This window comes from Corella eumyota, chromosome 1 (genome assembly GCF_963082875.1).
Source record: "Corella eumyota chromosome 1, kaCorEumy4.1, whole genome shotgun sequence".
Lineage (NCBI taxonomy): Eukaryota > Metazoa > Chordata > Ascidiacea > Phlebobranchia > Corellidae > Corella > Corella eumyota.
Window position 1 is genome coordinate 13,951,617 of NC_137490.1, and position 18,773 is coordinate 13,970,389.

Genomic DNA, 18,773 nt, shown 5'->3' on the forward strand with positions numbered 1-18,773 from the left:
TGATAGTAATTGGAAAAAAATAAGACGACTTTTAGCAAATATTGTAAGGTAATTATAAGGAAGTTACAAAAGTAACATTACTAGGAGCTTGTAGCTAACCATAATTATCTTCTACACTGCTGATTCCAATTTAACGCTTAAATTTTTATTACCCAATGTTTATTTTGTTAGAAATTTTCCATTTGTGCCTCGGGACTCAAGATTTGGCATGTTTAGGTTTAACGACAAAATTGATTTTGCTACAGCGATACCACTTCATCGTCATAGAGGGCAGACAACACTTTTGAGAAATATTAATGGAATACGACCCAACAATGATCGTACGTTAAAAGCATCTAAATGGGTTTATTTTGGCGCCTAATTGATATCTAGAAATTTATTTTTTAGGACATTTGAATTATTTGGTATCAAACTTTTAGTACAGTTTAACTTTTTTCTTGTTATATTGTTCTATATTATCAAAAACATTGCCCTGTCAACAAAACAGGTGGCTATTAACCGCCTTTTGTTTAGGTCCAAATACTAGATCGCTTACTGCAGCATTCAAGTACGCGACTTTCCAAGCTTTTGACAAATATACTCAAAGTCGGGGTGCAAAAAGAGATATATTTCTTTTAATTACTACAGGAATAAGTAAAAACACACAGTTTGCTAACATATATTCAAGGTGGTTGCGAGATAACGGTGTGCAGGTAACACTTTGTTAAGACATATCAAAAAATAAATTAAAAATCCCTTGTTGTGTTGCGCAACATATTTCGCTTGCGATCTTATTAAATCCAGTGTTTATAACCTGCCAAACAGCCCAAAATTGCAGTATAAAAATAATACGTAAGATTAATAATGCTATATTACATTTACGTGGTTTATTTAAATAATGATAAACGAAATATGGCGAAAGTAACAGTATTATCAAAAAATATTATAAAAATCGTTGGTGTGTAGTGCTTAATATTTCTTGCATTGCGACTTTATCAGGACTAGCGTTTTTAAAATAGTAAAATTCTAAACATTTTTAAAAAGTTACAAACTATTTTCCAAATGTTTTTAAGATAGAATGAACATTATTTTAGATAATGGCGATTGGATTGACAGAGTCGGAAAATGATGTTATACCAATGCGTCGCCAACTATTTAGTTTAACAAGAAGTTTTAGAATGGTTAGCAAACATTATTTTTTGACGATTAGACCTTGGGTTTTGGTTGAAATTTTTTATATTAGCTTGTTCTAATAAAATTAATTATTACCTTTTTTTAAACTTTATGATCAGACTTATGAAACGGCAATACAATGAATGTAATGGTAGTAAATTTTTATTTTACTTTAAACAGGTGTTTACAAGCACAATGTCCTCTATCCAAGCACAAGCTCCAAACATTGTCAGAAAAATATGCGAAACTTCATGTTCATAGTTGGTCGGTAATAAAAATATCTACTAGAATTTACTTATAAATAAAACTAGTGCTTCTTTCGTCAGATTTAAAAAAAAATAACAAACATTTTGTTGTACCATGTGATTATTTAATATTTTTTTAAATAATCTGTTAAATATGCATAAGCAATATACACCACTTTTTAATTAAAAAATACTGCTAGGCCATATAGCTTAGCAAAAAGCAATTAATAAATTAATTATAATACAGTTTTGCAAAATATGCAGTGAAAAGCGGTATGTTGCCTAGACTGATAATATAATAAAAGTATAAACAGTAAAAAATGAAAATAACTTTTTGTGTAAAAGTGAGTGTGAAGCTTAATTAAAAAATGGGTTTGCAATTATTATATTTTAAATGGAAAATTAAAAATAGGTAAAAAACGTTACAAGATTAAATATATTAACAAAAATGATATCACAATTAATGATCATTTTGAATATAACAATTTTTATTTTTAAAAAACCGTTTTAACTAAACTGTTAAAAAAATAATAAAATAATGTCGACTACACCATAAACCTTATAAAAACAACCAAAGTGCAAACTTGCGACATTTTTTATAGTTTTTAATAATTTGTAACTCTTTTTACTGCCTCCAAGCATCTCCATTTATCTGGAATGTAGAAGGGTTCAAATATGTGAGGAAATGGGGTGTCGTACCCACATACCCTTTCTATTGGGGCCTCCAGGTTAAGAAAACATTCTTTCTGTAAATTAAAGCGTTATTTTTTTTTAATTTTTGTTAAAATTAGGCAATGAAACAGTATAGTTTTAAAGCATTCTTAACTTATTAAGACAATTACTACAATTGAGTGTCAAAAAAATAAATATTATACTTAGAATTTAATCTAAATTTGATAATTTTATTTTAACCAAGCATTTGTCGTATTTTTAACAAGATATCACATTAAAAAAAGTTATAATTTTAAAAAAATGAAATTTTAATTACTAAATTGATTTTTATAAAACACAAATATGTAGCTACCTGTATTGTAGAGGCAATTTCACCAGCAAACCCACCAGTTTTTGGCGATTCGTGACTAACTACAATTCGACCAGTTTTGGCAGCAGACTAAAACAAAATCCAATTTATACATTTTTACTCAAATCCAAAGTTGTTTAGGTAAATCAATTTAAAAACAAAATCCATTTTATTACATTTTTACCTAATAGCTTCATATTGTCACTATATTTTACCAAATTAAAAATAAATCAAAAACACTATTGTATTTAAATAGCTATTTAGATTAAATAAAAATTCTTAATTAAACTATCATACTTATAAACACAAGCAATATTTTTTTTTGCTTAAAGTAATATTTACCTTACAAACAGTATCTTGGTCCCATGGTAAAATGGTTACAAGATCAATTACTTCGCATGAAATACCGAGCTCCTTTTCAGCCATCTCTGCAACTTCTTGCAGAACATGAATCTGTTAATCAACAAAATGATAAATTGCTTAATATTGTAAGTAAATGTGACAAGGCCACTAAACACTATCTATCATTACACCTTTTGACTTTATAATACCAAGGGCAACATCTATTAAACTATTTTAGTTAGGTACTTGTCAATATATATTTGCAAATTTCTTTAAATTGTTTTACCTGAGTTCCATAACCAATTAAGGTGACATCATTACCACTTTTAAGAACTTCAGCTTTGGACAGTGGAATTGTAAAATCACCAACTGGAACCTCTTCCTCTGAAACAAAATAAATAAAAAATAATTTTTACATTCTTAATATTTCAGTTTTTGGTCAAAATATTTTCCAGTAAAGATACCATAACAATGGGGTAGTTGTACCTGCAGCTCTGTATAAAATCTTTGGTTCAAGAAATATACACGGATTATCATCTTCAACACATGCCCGTAGTAAACCCTTTGCTTGTGTTGGTCCTCTGTTTAATTTTAAATATTTACAAAGTGTTTAAATTAAAAATTGAGATAACATAAAAATAGCATTTATAAATATTTGAAAAAAGTTTACCTAGGTATGACAACTTTGAGGCCAGCAGTGTGTGCAAAATAGGCTTCAGGTGTTTGGGAATGGTAAAGTCCACCATGTCCCACAGCACCACATGGTGCTCGGATAGTAAGTTTGCCACATTCGAACAAACTGCCCGATCTATATCGATATTTTGCTGCCTCATTTACAATCTAAATAACAAAAATTTAGTTAAGTTGTATACACTTTTATGGGTAACAAAGATCCTATTAGTTTAGATTTCTTTTGTTTTTGACTGATTCTTTTAAAAATTCTACAAATCATTGTTCAATACATTGAGAAATACAAATTACTTGATCAAAAGCTGGTAAAATATAATCAGCAAATTGAATCTCAGCGATAACTGTTGATCCGGCTACAGCAGCTCCAATGGCAAACCCCACAATTCCTTGTTCACACAATGGTGTGTTGAATACTCGATCTTTACCATACTTATCAGCTAAACCAACAGTACAACGGAATACTCCACCAAATGCAACATCCTCTCCTACATAAATTGTAACAAGTTTAGATACCAAGTAACTTATCAAAACACTAATGTAAAAATGCTACACTTTCTATTTATTATTTAATTATACAGTAAATTTTATCATTTGAGATTTTTTTAACCAAATATTAAAGTTGTGGAATCTTTTTCAAGGCTTAAGTCCATAGCACTTGTCAAGGATTGAAAGAAGTTTATCTTTTTTGTTGGGCCTATATTGAAAAGAAAAATTGTTTAAGGTCAAATAACAATTAAGCAGTAAAATTCATCCTTTTTAAATTCGAAATTCAGCAGCTAAAAATGAATGTAACTGCAATTTAATAAAATGTATAATTATAGTGAAATTGAATAACATGTTTATTAAAAAAAATAATCAGATAATTTAATTACCATAATTTTGAAGAGGTTTATCTGGTTTGTATGTGAAATGCATGCATCTTTTAACTAGGTTAAAGGAAGAAATCTTGTTTGATTTTGGCAGTGCCACAAGAACTTTACTGAACAACATGATTATCTATCAGTCTGTGAAAATGCAAAACGCAGAGTTTAACAAATTTAACAAACAAAACATAACTAACAGACTGGACTGCTCAAGAAACTGTCTGTATGTATTTGTTGACATTACAACCACCGGTATCCTATAATTTAGATTGTTAAAAGTTGAGGTGTTTAAAAAATATATTCACTTTTTATACCGTGATATATTTTTGATAAATTGACATATAAAAACATAATAATGTTAAAAGTGCAACTAAATTACTGTTCGAAATTAATTTTATTTTATTGAGGACAAATCATATTTAAAATGCGGAAATATACTAAAAATGTATGACAACGCTGCGACGGAGCAAGCACGCAGAAAATAAACATTCATAACCGGCTTTAACGTTAATTTTTAACGTTAAATGTATACGTAAAACAATAGGTAAGTGCAGTCCAGCAACACTTTGGATATACAACTTAACATTTATTTTGTATATGGCATTGGAGTAATACATTAAGGTGCAATTTTACGCCAGAAAAGCTAAAGATGGATGTAACAACTGAAGATGAACTTCCACCTGCAAAACATTCAACTTTACCGGTAAAATTGTAAAATTATTACCATTTTAGTAAAGTAACTGTTTAGTTAAAATAACCATAAGGGTACTATTTTTCTATTTAATTACTAAAGTTTTGCAGGGATCTACACTCTCAGGGTTTGATTCCCACTGCCAGACTGCTTGCTTTTATGTTCTAACTGTCTAACATACTTGACTGTTTGGGTTCACAAACTCCCACCAGAAACAAAACTCACTGCCAAATTTATTACTATTAATTAAATAAAAACTTTAATAAAGTCAGCTTAATATCACAACTGGGTTGCGGTAACAAAAGTTACTCTATTCCTAGGCTGTGACATCAGCCTTACCACACCAAAGTTTAAAAAATAAAAAAATTATATAAAGTTGTGAGGCAGATCAATTCTTAACATAACTTTTTTTTAGAAAAATGATGATTTGCTGTTAGATTTAAATGATAAACCCCCTTATGATTTTCTTGCATCTGATGAAAATGAAATGGAAATGAATGAAATAGCTGCTGAGAAATCAAAACTTTTAGATACCGCTCTGGAAAATAACCAAGATGAAACTAGTGAGCAAAATTCTAATGCAAAAACCGAAAAAGGTAGTTTGGTCAACAAAATTTATTTTTTGCTGTTTTGTATATGTTTTCAGTTCTCTGTGAGACCTGTTAAAAATGCTTATAATATTTTACAGAATTGTCATCTGAACCTATGGACTTGCAAACTAAAGAAATCGACAGTAAAACAAAAGAAAATGTTGACAAAAAGGATGTGGAAAAAAGGTATGTATACTATTTACTAACCCTTTTTCTTTTAATTTCTTAGTTTGTAAAAATAACTTTTATTTAAATAATTTTGCAGGAATTTAAAGAAAGACAAATCATCACCCACAGAAGAGATTCTAAAGGCATTTATGTTGAAATTAAAAGAATAGTTTATATATTGGTAATTATAAAAATTCTGGTAAAAAAATTTGAAAAATGTTTGTTGTTGTTAGAAAAATCTTCCAGTAAATGTAGTTGAAGCCCCCTTGCGAAGAAGTAGAAGATCAAATAAAGGAGTTGGAAAAGAGATTTTTGATCCTTCTTACATTCCTGTAAAGCGGCCTAATGAACATGGTATATCTTAAAAATAGCGAAAATATTTAAAATTATTATTTACTGATACAAGTTTAATCTCTTTATAAACTAGGCTTATTGAAAGAAAACAATTTATTTTCGTATTTAGTTCGATCTCCCAGTCCAAGTCCTCCCTCCTCTCCTTCCCTACCATCAACACCTCCTAAAAAAAAGGAGAATAAGATTGCAACTTCACCAAAATTAAATAAAAGTCAAACCAAAGACACTAAGAAGGTAAATGTTAAAAAGAAAGTGGAGAGAACGGTGGTTGGACAGTCTCCTCGACGAAGATCTCCTAGAGTGGAGGAGGAAAAGTAAGTTTTTCAATGATTATTTTTAGTTAAAGTAAATTGATATAAAATTGGAAAATAATATTATAGTTGTTTTTAAATTTAGCAAATTATGGTATTTAAATTTGTGCTTAGGTTAATACTTTTTTGTATTTTCAAAGTTCAATTTTTTTTGCACAGAGACAAAAATAAAGAAGACAAAGAGGATGACATTCCGCTCAAGAAGTTGCAAAAAAATAACAAAAAGGAAGAAGATGTAGAAGATTACATCTCAGAGGAAGAGGATGAGGACACCTCCAGTGAGGATAGTGATGATAGTTATAATGATCCAGGAAGACTTTGGTGTATTTGTCAACAACCTCATAATAACAGGTAAAAAGTATAAAAACATTTTTAAGTTTTTTTTTAATTTTATTGCAAAAAATTTGTTTTAGAATATATTAATCTAATCAATTTTTTAGTTAAACAACAAGCACTGTTTAAAATTTAAAAGGAGTTTTTACCCTAACTTGAGTTTGTAATAATAAGTAAATGTTTTACCATATTGTAAATAATTAAAATATAAATTTGTTAAAACCATGATAATTGTTTTAGATTCATGATATCTTGTGACGATTGTGAGAATTGGTTTCATGGAGATTGTGTTGGAATTTCTCTCCAAAAAGGGAAAAAAATGGAGGAAGAAAATGCAGAATACTTGTGCCCGAATTGCATAAAGGTGATGCCTACATTTTCTCTTTTGTCTCTGTATTACATGACTTCTATTAAACAACAGGAATCTTATTAACTTAAATGCCGATTATTAATTTAAAAAAAAAATAAAATAAGTATCAATGCTTTTGTTCTTTTTATGGTAGTTCAAAAATTTTTTTTATTTTTTGACAGAAACAAAAGAAGTTTAATACCAATCAACAACCAAAAAAGAGTTTCGCAGATAAAACTAAAAAAGTATTTTTTTTCTTAATAATTTTATTCACAAATAATGCATTTTTAGTTAAAGAACCTAAAAAAAAATAAAGTAAAAATCTGTAACTTTTTTTAATTTAAATATTTTTTTATTAAAGACATCCCAGGTTGTAAAGAAATCAGTCGAACTAAAATCGGGAAGAAATTTAAAGGGTTACGCACATGCAACTAAGCACAAATCTGAAAGTAAGAAAACACAATTTTGTTTTGTTTTTTCATGAGCTTAGTTTATTTTAATAATGGTATTTGTTTTAATAGATGACAACAAAGAGGCTTCACTTCCCAAAAAGTCCAAGACTAGTAAGGTAAACCATGACTTTTTTATAGATGCTTATAAGTTAACTAAACTGTAAAGATTTTAAAAACAAAACAAAAAATATTTTGTGATTATGAATATTTTTTTCGTAAATTTTTGCAGGAAATAACAAAGACCTTACCTGATGGAAAGCGCAAATGTATTGTAGCAACTTGCATGAAAGAAGCCCAACAGGGTTCAATATATTGTAGCAACCAGTGCATACTTTTACATGCCAAGCAATCACTTAAAGCTATAACAAAAGTATTTATTTGCTCTATGTGTATTTATTTTCCTTTGCATTAATACACTAATATAATAACTGTTAAAAAGGGGTTTTATTTTATAAATTTTGTAAAGCTGGTTTTGGATATGTTACTGTGTTTAATTTTAAATGTTTACAGAATATTAATTTGCTGTAATTTTTGTTTTTACTAGGAAAAAGAAGAAAAAAGAGAAGAAAAGAGGTAAGTTGTTGATTTTTTATTTGCTTTAAATATTTTTAATGTTATTTAACAATTAATGATATTTGTGCCATAGAAGTAAATAATATATTTTAGTTTTCTTTAATTTTTAATATAAGGTTGAACTTTAAAAAGTTTTAACACTCTTTTTTATTTTTTAGAAAAGTGGATCCAAATGAGCATATTTCAGTAATCTGTAGGCGAACAAAAAACATTATTCGTGGTCCAACTGCACCAAGAAGACAGGAACTATCTGCTTTTCTAAGGGCCAATCCATCGTATACTGTAAGTGTAAAAACAATAATTACTTATTTTTTATATTATATGTCTAACACTTAACATTTTTGGCAAAAAATTATTTGCAATATTTTTTTGTTGTTTAGGTTTTTAGACCCTCACTCCATAAAAATCCTGCTTCAGACAAATCTAAACATCTTCCTACCAGCAACCAAAAAGTCAAATCCTCACTTGATTTTTATAAACATGTTGCTAGTCAAAATAGAAAGAGAGATTGTTATGGAACGGATCCTGACTATGATCCAAAAGTAAGTAAAATTAAAAAATATTTTAAGTTAGTTTTATGGAGATTTTTCTTAAACTTTAAAGTAAATTTTTAGGCCCCACAAAAGTGTTAAAAATAAATGGTTTTTTATTGTTTTTTTTCTTAGGATCCTGATGCTGTTGTTGAAGAAATTGTTAAAAAATCGATACCACCATACAACTCAAACAAAATCTTTCAACAAAGAAAAATAAATCCTTGTAAGAAAATTATATCTTTTCATCGAAACTTGTCATATAATTTAACCCTGTGTTAATCTGTTTATGCCTGTGGCTCTTAAAAGAGTTTGTATAAGTAAAGAGTTGTTTATTAATTTGCTGTACATTTATGTAGTGTTTTTTATAGTTGTATAATTTTTTGTTGGTTTTACTTTTTATTTAAGCTTTTAGATAAAATAGATTTTAACTAAATTACAGTAAATTATCTATTGACTGTAATATAATTTTGTGAATTATTTTTTATAAAAATTCAAACATTATTTACCTAAAGCTGAACTGATCGACAAAAAGTTAAAGAAAAAAATTTCAAAACACGAAGATCAACCCTTCAGAAGAAAATCAATTGAAGAAAAGTCGATCAAAAGAAAATCTTCGATTGACGATCATCCTAAAAAAGTTGAAAGATCTCTTTCCGGGAGTTCGTCTAAAAGTAGTGAAAACGATATTAGAAACAACATTAGAAAATCATTAATGGTGAGGTTTTGTATTAGTTTATTATGTGTAAAGCTAAATACTGCTTTAAATAGACTAAACAGTAACTCAAAATAAAAATAATGCAATAATGTACCTACATATATTTTTGTCATAGTACCAACCACAAACAAGTCGTGTAGTACCAATACTTACAATTTTTTTGTTTTTGTCATTGTTAAACTAGCTAAAAATTTGCTTTTAAACTTAATTTGATCGAATTATTATCTCTTTTGTACATTTTTGTTTAGATGTGACATTGCTATAGTGATTAGGTTTAAATGGATAAACATTTTTATTACCTATATGACCGAATAATGTTTAGTTTGATTCTGATAGCAGATAACTAGTGCTTCTGTTATTTTTTGTCCAACAATTTAAACTACTATTTTTTCTACATTAATTAAAATGTTTGTAACCGCTAATTGTATATTTGTGTAATTTCTAATTTTTTAGGATATTTTAAAAATGAGGTCAAGCAGTTCTGACGACTTGAAAATGCATTCTGAATCAATTATAAAACTCTCAACTAAAATTGAAGATTCACTTTTCAAGCATTTCGGTGAAACAAATACCAAATACAAAAACAAGTATAGAAGCATAATGTTCAACTTAAAGGCAAGCAAAAAAAAATTTAACTGTTTATAAAAAAATAGTTTAATTTTTTTTTGAATTTTTAGTAATAAAATAACTTAATTATAGGACACCCGTAACCATGGTTTATGGAGAAAAGTGATAATAGGTGAAGTTACGACTTCCGAGCTCGTGCAAATGACCGCTGAACAGATGGCATCCAAAAAACTTGCTGAATGGAGAAAGAAGGAACTTACACAGGAACTAGATCTTATTAAGGTTTAATAAAAGTATTTTTACATGTCTAAGATAGTATTTGTCTGAATTACTTAACAACCTACCTGTGCTAAGGATGGAAGTGTGGTTAACTTTTCTTATTTTATTTTCAATGTTTTTGCAGAAAGAAGAAAAACAAAAGGCCACTAATCGGCCAGTGTCAAAAATTACCCATAAGGGGGAGATAGCAATCCAAGAAGATTATTCGGATTTAACTGACACCAATATTGTTAATCGAGAGAATTTGGGCAGTCCAACGGTAAATAATTTAATTTTTTCTTACTTGTTTTTTATTTTTTATCAATATTTTTATTTTTAGTTGGCTCCTGTTCGCAAAAAGAGGACTTCCATTTCTGAGGAGGAAGTATTTGATTTTTCTGTTCTTTCTCCAGATGACACAACTTTGAATCACAAAGAACATCTCTTTCATCATAATTGCAAAATATGCACAGGTTTGTACAACAATTTTTTTAATGAAAAAGGGCTGTGTGCGAAATGTTGTGTTTGTGTTCTAACATATAAGAATAAATTGCATATCATAGTTTAACAATCTTGTAAAATCATTTGATTCAGGCAAGGTTAAAGAAGAGGATGTTGATTTTCCTGAAGAATCGTCAAAAAAAGTAAAATCGTCGACATCAATCATTTTAAGCTCAGAAGCTCAGTTAGCTGCCAATGTCGAAAAGACTCCAGTTGCACCAGTCTCTCAAATTAAACTTTCAAACCCTGTTCGGTTAGTGTTTATTTTAAAAATTTTAATTGAAAATGTTATTTGTTGTATCTATAAAGAATATTAAACTCATTGGAATTATTTCCTTAATCCAATTTCTTTTGCCTAAAATATAGATAAGGCTTTTCATTTTGGAATACAGGCTTTTAGACAACTTAAAACTTTTTAAAGGGATAAATTATGAATTAAGTTTTCGTTATGAAATGTTTAGGTTAAAAAAAGAAAAAGCAAAGAGACGTTCAAGTGATGTCAACTCCCACGATGCCAGTTTATCTCCCTCCACTTTTCTGAAAGATTTAACAGCCGAAAAGAAGAAGAAGATTGTCCTTCCTAAACCTCCTCCGCTATCTGATATCTCTCAGCGGGAAGAGATATCTCCTTCTTCCAAAACTCCAGTTATTGCTGAAAAGAAAATTGTGAAAAAAGAAAAAGTGATTCCTGAAGTTAAAAAAGAGATCGAAAAAGTTGTTGAAAAAAAATCTTCGGATTTAATTTGGTCGGGTTTTATTAGCATGTTGGAGTTGTCAACATTTAAAGCAAACGTCTACCCAGTAAGTTGTTTTTATAACTACTTCATATAAAATAAATTATTCAAAAAAGTAATGTTTTTAGGGTAAAAAAAATCTAAAAAAAAATCCTATTGCCTATAATATATTTTTGGTCAAATAACTTCCATTTTACCAATATATTTTTCTAACTTAACATAGTTTAAAAACAAAGAATAGTATAATTCTAATACTCAAGTGTTTACCTAAAGGTGAGTGATAATTGTGAAGGACTCGAACTCGATCTTCCCACCAGGTTGGTCCTCGGAGGTCGAATCCACCCCAAAGTTGTGTGGGAATATTTGGAGAAAGTTCGATTACTTCCGACCAAGGAGTTATCTGTTGTGAGGTTCCATGCAGCAAATAATGATGACCGAGTAGGTTACATTGGAATGCTTTCCTACTTTAGTAGCAGAAAAAGGTATATGTTTGTCTTAACATTTGGTAATGCATTTGTCACGTTTTAAAAGTAAACGTGTGGGATTTTTTTGTTAATTTAAATGTTCTTGAATACTACCAGAAAACCTTATCGCTTATATTTTTTATTACGTTAGAAATGAACATGAACGAATACCTTATTCAAATAGAATAAAACAAAACATTAATAACCGATATTAACAATATACTATAAAGACTACAGAGAACATAATACTAAGTCCAAAAATTGTGATACTAACGAATTTAGTTTTACCAAAAACAGCGTGACACTTTAGTGAATGAAAGGCGATAAGAACGTCATATTAACTTAAACCAAAACATATTTTATACTCCCATTTATGAGTCATAAGTCCCCAATTATAATAAAAGAACAAGGAAAACACAAGCAATCCAATATAACATATTATGTGACAAGTAAAACTACGAAATTTGTGTCAGCATTACTAGGCTTGAGAAACTGATTTGTGGGTTTATTGCAAAAAAATGAGTACTTACTGTAATAAATTACTCTTATCAAAAAGGTGTTGTTAAAATATCTAAAAAATATTGTTTTTAATAAGCAAATTAACTTTAAAAATTGGTTGGCAGGCTCAAAAATACAAAATTTCTGTACCTGACTAAATATAATATAATTCAGCCTGAAATCCACCAAATGCTCACTTAAAATTCAATCCTGGTTAAAAAACAAGCTGTTTTAAGATTTATTATAACACATCATTTATTTTAGGTTTGGAGTGGTAAGCAACCAAGATAGAATGTTGTTAAAGGACATGTACCTTGTTCCTTTACTTGAATCCCAGCCTGTACCATCTCAACTTCTTAACACTAAAGGGGTTCATTTTCCACCCAACAGACCCTCTATGTTACTGGGGGTTATTGTAAGACATGCCCTAAAGGAAACAGCACCCCCAGTGTAAGTGACCATTTGTAGCTTTAACAATACCATCATCATTATTTAGAATCTTGTGCAAAATTATTAGTTTTTATTTTAATTATATATAGGGTAGTAGAGAAGAAAAAGGCAAAGATTGAAGAGGTAAGTAAGGAAGAAGAGGAGGAGTATGTTCCGGATGACAAGCCAATCTTACAAGGTGTGTAAATATAAAAAATATTAAATTGTTACATTAACCCCAACTCATTAGCTTTGATCATTTTTCTAAGTTTTAAGTTGAAAAATAAAATCTATAAATTGTAACTTTTACTAAGAATTTCTAATATATTGATCTAAGATTTCAGTAGGTAAAATTGTGTATGTAAATGTACCTCAGAATTGTATCTTCACATTAGGATTTATTTGTTGTGTTGTAACAGATGAAAAAGTTTCTGTTCCTTTTACCGAGGAGGAACTTGGAGAGAAAAAGAAAAATCCTGGAATTTCTTTGTTCGATCGAAACAAATCTTTAACTCCTTCCACAAGATTTTTTATGAGAAAAAATTCCGAGGAGAAGTTAAAACAAGATGTAAATATATTAATATTAAATTGAGGACAACAGTTAGAAATAGGATTCATTTTTTTAATATTTGTATAGGAGGAACATACAACTGAAGATAATATACCATATTCACCTACAAGTCACATTAAAGGTAACATTTAAAATTACAAGAAAACTTATTAACTTAAAATTATATTTGTATATTCCAAAAAATAAAGTTTCTGTTTTTTTTTTAAGATTATTCGCCATCAACAAATGATAAAAATAAAGATGAGGAGGAGGAAGTTCCTTATGACCCTGCAGGGGAAGAGGTTGGAAAAATTTTTTTTTTTTTCATTTTTTAAAAGTTAACTGTAGTAAACATTTTTAGACCTTAAAAAATTATATAAATAATTTACTTTAATACTTTAGGAATACGATCCAGAGACTGCATTTGCTCCTATTTCACCACAGCAACAAGAAAATGAAGATAATGCTCCTTATGATCCGGAGGAAAATCTTCTTGATCAGTCGATGAACGTGGATGAGTTGGTAGAAAAACAGGTAAACTTTTTTTTAAACAATTTATTACAATAAAAACTTTATGCCTATGATTTACCTGAATAGCTTGTTGTAACATATTGAAAAATTGTTTGGTAAAATTTCTAACACTATGTTTTTTAGGCTTTTCTGGAAAAAATGCAAAAGGAACTGGAAGAAAAAAAGGCAAAGTTATTCGAAGTAGAAAAATCATTGCAGGAAAAACTTGAGGTATTAATATATCGTAAATTATGAATATTAAAAATGTTTTTATGATGTAAGTCTTCTATTTATGATTAAGTGAGATATTAGGATATGAATTTTATTGAAATTAGGAAAAGCCCCCAGCTCCTGTTAGGGTGGACCCCAGGTTAGCTCGACGACCCCCACCTAGTGATGTACCCGACACATCCTCTGGTAACCCACTTCAAACTATTTTGTCTGCTTTACAAATGCCTCCAAAAACGGACAATTCAATCACAAAATCTCCTCCTCAACTTCCAGACTCCACCACAAAATCTGATGCAGAGGAGCCATCATCCTCCGGACTTGTCCCGTAATCTTTTCTTTTTAATTTTATTAATATGTTGAGTAAAATAATTTTTAAAACTAACACCAAAGTTTAATATGTAAATTGTTTTGTTATATTTTATAGATATGCCTCAACGCCTGATTCAAATAATGAAGATGTCAAGAAAGGAGAGAATGTAAAAAGAAGGGCAGATGATGAAGAAGAGAGAATGAGAAGAAATAAAAGGTTAAGTTTGTTTTGTTATTTTAAACAATACTTACTTAGAGTAAACCAACTCTACAGTACTTAACAATTTGAAAGTATTACTTAGTTTAAGTCTTAAATCTCATTTATCATTACTTGTGTTTTATTCAACTAACAGACAGCATCGGTCATCATCAGTATCAAGTAGTTCATCTCATGAGGAGAGTGGAGGCAGTCGACATAGGCGATCAAGAAGGTTTGTTAAAATTTTTTGAAACTAAAATGAACTTAAGTGATCGATTAAAACATTTTTTGGGGATTTTTACATTTTTTAGCTAGTAAGTTAAATTAAAATATCAATGTCTTGTAAAAAAAACTTTTTTTTTATTTCTCTAATATTGAATCAGGTCAAATTCTCCAAGAAGGCGTCGTGATCGTGATTACAATCGCCATCACCATCACGGCCACCATCACCGTCGTGATCACGAAAGACGATCATGGAGTCGTGATCGTCGAAGATGAAATAAGTAGGAACAAATTATAAAAACTTGTAGATAGAGCTGTACAAAACAAGGGTCACTTTAAAAGGATGTGTTGCGTTAAAGTATTCTGAAACATATTAGAACACCTTTTCATTTTCCTTGAATAGAAGTATGACAATAAAATCTTAAATAACCTACTTATAATATTCACACTTGTTTTTTTTCATTTATCAATTTTCGTAGCATACCTAAAATTTTAAAACAATTTTTAGTTTGATTTTTTGCCCATTTTTTCTGTTTTGTTAACAGCGTTGGTGTAAGTCCCCATAACTGCCAAACTTGTTCAATGTATTTTACTTAACTTGATTTTAAACTGCTAAGAATTAGCTTATTTTACAAAATATGCCCGTAACATTTACATTAATATTGTTTTGATTTTTTTATTACGTGCTGGATTTTTAAAATAAATGAATTTTGTAAGTAAGTAACTTAAGTGAAAAAAGGTTAAGAATAAAGTTGCAATACGTTTTAAACGTCAGTCATCTAAACGAAACCAATTTTATTATCAACAAGTCATGTAGTCAAACATTTGTAAAAATTATTTTAAAAGTGCCCTGCATTTTTTTCGTATAAAAAGGTATCAAGTTTCCCTGGTTAATACGCAGCGTAGCAGTTTTTAAAGAAACTTTTGTATAGCCGATATATAAAGTAAGTCCCCAAATACTTCATAATAGATTTTATCCCTAATATTTCTAGCCTTAAGGCCTATCAGGCTATGTGCGCAGCACTGTGTCTTGGTTTTATAAAGCAATATTGCACCGTACCTAAGAAACTATTGCGCCATACCAAGAAATTTGTTCATTTCTTTTACCTATGAAATCGTGTTGTATTGTCTGTGAAACTATATAAAGGGCGTTCGTGCGTACAGTACAACAGAAATAAAATGTACTAACTTACTGAGCAGCGTAAATTAAATACAGGAACAGATTCGTGAAAACTTTAAGGTCTGTTCCGCCTTTTTACACGTTTAATCATTACTACCTTAATACGATTGCTGCGTTTCAGAATAAGTTATACAACAGCAGAACCGTATTGAAAATTGATTTTTAAATCCCAATATTCATACATTTAAATTTCTAACTTAATAAATTTATAAAGTAATTCTACTAAAAATTGTAAATATACCGCAATTCTTTATGTTTACCCAGATGTTAATACTCAGCACTACCTTTTGCATTAAGCAAAGTCATAAAAATTTATAATCATTTTTTTTTGCAATGTGCAAGTTATGTTTGAAATAAATAAATAATAAATAGAATTGTGTTCTTTTCAGGGCTAGTATGATTACTTAATTTTTTGGTTTTAAAGTTTTGTTTAGGCTTAGTTTAAACTGTCCTTTTTAATTAAACATATTGTGATTTAGTGAGGTGTCTTTTCAGCTTTTAAAAAACAGCAATCTAAGTTGAACTTAGAATCATGTGTTTTATAAAAAAATACTGCTCTAATTTAATCTGATTATGTGACAAATAATAATGACTTCTTTATTATCTTACAAGGTTGTTAAATTTTTATAATTTTTTTAGGTACCAAAATAATTGTTAAAATTTACTTTGCTCATTACTGTTAAAATTGCACAACAATGGACGGAAATTCTACAGTTATTTTGGGCTGCTGTTTAAGTGGAATTGTCATCTTTCTTCTAACCTATATTGGAGTATTTCATAAAGTAAAGGTTTCAGTTGGTAAACCGGTTGCCAACAATGCTACAATTGCTTACAAGCCCCACACTGGAGCTTACAAAAACAGTTTGCCCCACTTCAAAGAAGCATACACTCTTTGTCCGAAGTTAAAATGTATTGGAATATTTTATGATGATCCAAGAACAACACCCGAGGCAGAGTGCCGCTATATAATTGGCTTAATTCTTGCTGAAAATGGAAAAAGACCTGATGGAGGGGTATTGAAACTAGTGGAGGATCACAAATTTAATATCATTAAATTTCCATCTGTAGAGCATGTCGTTAAAGCTCAATTTCCATTTCGTGCCAATATTTGTGCTGCAGTTGGAACATGGAAAGTGTATCCAGCACTCAATGCTTTCACTACAGAGAAAAAGCTGGATGCATTTCCATACTTGGAAATATATGACGAGAAAGTTATTCACTACATTGCACCATTGAGTAAACATGAGGAGTTCTTTGTACCAGAAGTTGATTTCAAATGCAGCACTGATTAGTCTCAAAAAAGAATATTATTCTTGAATTTGATGTTAATGAATGTTAAAATGAGTGATATTTGTAAACTTTTTTTAATGTTTATGTTGTCATTTATTGACATTGTAGCCTGTTTTCTTCAGGTGACATTATTTGTAACAAAACTAACATTAAAGTGTGTTTGTTGTAAAAGTGAGTTGGTTGTTTGTGTAATGAACTTATGTCCGATGTAATTTTATAGTATTGACAAATTAAAATTGTTTTATTTAATAACAATAAGTAATACCACAAAGAATTACAAGCTTTATAGTATTAGTCAAAGCCATCATTAATAATTTTTATTTACTTTTTGTTTTACTCGAAATTGTGGTAAACCTTTCCAAACCATTATTGCTTGCCAAATATTTCAATTGTAAATATACAAGTAGCTTTCAATAAATTAACATTTTTAAACGTCTGAACGTAGTTGCATTTTATTTAATTTATTTATGTCAAATTTTTAGGAAAGAATCGTAAGGATTCAACTAGCAAATCATATAAAAAGTACTTAGCAATCACCAAAATAACTGTCTAACTTAAGGGACCACGCGAATTTTGATATCAAGGGCCCAAATATTGTAGGCCATTTAAATATTTCGTATGTTAGTAAGGCCTCAGTAACAAATCTTCATAGGTGGGCACAGTTAAACGAAAAAGCAACTTCGTTAAATGGTTATTCGTTACACATAACAGTAACTTCGCTAACGTTTTTTCGTTAAATTAAACCAAGTGTAACGGAAGTTATCGTTAAACGTTAACGTTAAAATTTAATTAAAACAAACAAAGGAATTACCTTTTTTATAAAAAAAGATTTAAAAAAATTAGTTTTTTTCTTAATCGATGTTTTAACTAAACGAAAAAGGTTTAGAAGAAGTTTTTAAAATGGGCTTAGGCCTAATGCCCAAATAACAGTGGCCGGATAGTAATTACTTACATCGTTTAAAAATTGCGACGATTAAACCCGATAAACGGCGATTTTAAACATATATATTCCTTATATTACCATGGATTTACTTGTAAAATATTGAGTTAACGGGCTTAATTTAACGGAAGCACAATTTAACGAAAGTTAACAGGTCCGATAACGATTTTTAAAATTAACTTAAAAGTTAAATTTTAACAAAAAAAATAACTTCGTTATTTAACGTTTAACGCATTAACGTTTAGGTGCCCACCTTTGCAAATCTTTAAAAAACGGAATGCCATTGGGACTGGGTACAAAACACAGTTTGTAAGTAAAGGCAATTTCTTTAAAGCGTTACCACTGTAAAAGCAATCAACTTGAACGTGTTTGGTTACCGCGCATTTAAAATTTTATTTTTTTGGTAAGTTATGTAAATAAATAATCGCACGTGGGTAAGTCAAGAAAATATTTTTTTATTCAAATGTATATTTAATTTATTATAGCCCAAACTTCGAGTTTCTAAAATA

General features: G+C 29.1%; 2 protein-coding genes and 1 pseudogene across 2 annotated transcripts; 2 read left to right on the forward strand and 1 right to left on the reverse strand.

The window, feature by feature from the left end:
• Positions 1-1,526: 1,526 nt before the first annotated feature.
• LOC145740781 (2-oxoisovalerate dehydrogenase subunit beta, mitochondrial-like) lies at positions 1,527-4,464 on the reverse strand. Its single transcript, XM_082558625.1, has 9 exons — positions 4,323-4,464; positions 4,058-4,144; positions 3,742-3,935; positions 3,431-3,600; positions 3,247-3,341; positions 3,047-3,144; positions 2,761-2,871; positions 2,422-2,508; positions 1,527-2,143 (listed from the first exon to the last, which is right to left on the reverse strand). The coding sequence occupies exons 1-9, from the start codon at positions 4,438-4,440 to the stop codon at positions 2,003-2,005; spliced, it is 1,101 nt and encodes a 366-aa protein (XP_082414751.1). The 5' UTR covers positions 4,441-4,464; the 3' UTR covers positions 1,527-2,002.
• Positions 4,465-4,808: 344 nt separating this feature from the next.
• Positions 4,809-15,562, forward strand: LOC145764140 (death-inducer obliterator 1-like). Its single transcript, XM_082575769.1, has 35 exons — positions 4,809-5,016; positions 5,420-5,600; positions 5,693-5,780; positions 5,860-5,905; positions 5,996-6,116; positions 6,226-6,430; positions 6,587-6,778; positions 7,001-7,124; positions 7,292-7,354; positions 7,471-7,558; positions 7,631-7,677; positions 7,791-7,931; positions 8,106-8,134; positions 8,293-8,416; positions 8,515-8,676; positions 8,800-8,890; positions 9,180-9,382; positions 9,836-9,997; positions 10,082-10,231; positions 10,353-10,487; positions 10,548-10,680; positions 10,802-10,961; positions 11,170-11,509; positions 11,716-11,924; positions 12,669-12,854; positions 12,944-13,032; positions 13,253-13,401; positions 13,471-13,525; positions 13,612-13,685; positions 13,786-13,917; positions 14,038-14,124; positions 14,229-14,449; positions 14,549-14,650; positions 14,787-14,864; positions 15,016-15,562. The coding sequence occupies exons 1-35, from the start codon at positions 4,963-4,965 to the stop codon at positions 15,128-15,130; spliced, it is 4,536 nt and encodes a 1,511-aa protein (XP_082431895.1). The 5' UTR covers positions 4,809-4,962; the 3' UTR covers positions 15,131-15,562.
• A 1,167-nt stretch (positions 15,563-16,729) lies between these two features.
• On the forward strand, positions 16,730-17,605 carry LOC145763779 (testis-expressed protein 264 homolog pseudogene; annotated as a pseudogene).
• The last annotated feature ends 1,168 nt before the right edge of the window (positions 17,606-18,773 follow it).

What these genes read in the sequence shown, in the direction of transcription:
- LOC145740781 (XM_082558625.1), bottom strand. Translation starts at nt 4,440, where the DNA reads ATGTTGTTCAGTAAAGTTCTTGTGGCACTGCCAAAATCAAACAAGATT. An exon ending in CTCAAAGTTGTCATACCTAG is followed by an intron (nt 3,342 to 3,430) that starts GTAAACTTTTTT and finishes AAAATTAAACAG; the next exon opens with AGGACCAACACAAGCAAAGG. An exon ending in GATTTTATACAGAGCTGCAG is followed by an intron (nt 3,145 to 3,246) that starts GTACAACTACCC and finishes ATTTTGTTTCAG; the next exon opens with AGGAAGAGGTTCCAGTTGGT.
- LOC145764140 (XM_082575769.1), top strand. Translation starts at nt 4,963, where the DNA reads ATGGATGTAACAACTGAAGATGAACTTCCACCTGCAAAACATTCAACT. An exon ending in AGAATTTGGGCAGTCCAACG is followed by an intron (nt 10,488 to 10,547) that starts GTAAATAATTTA and finishes TTTTATTTTTAG; the next exon opens with TTGGCTCCTGTTCGCAAAAA. An exon ending in CATTGCAGGAAAAACTTGAG is followed by an intron (nt 14,125 to 14,228) that starts GTATTAATATAT and finishes TATTGAAATTAG; the next exon opens with GAAAAGCCCCCAGCTCCTGT.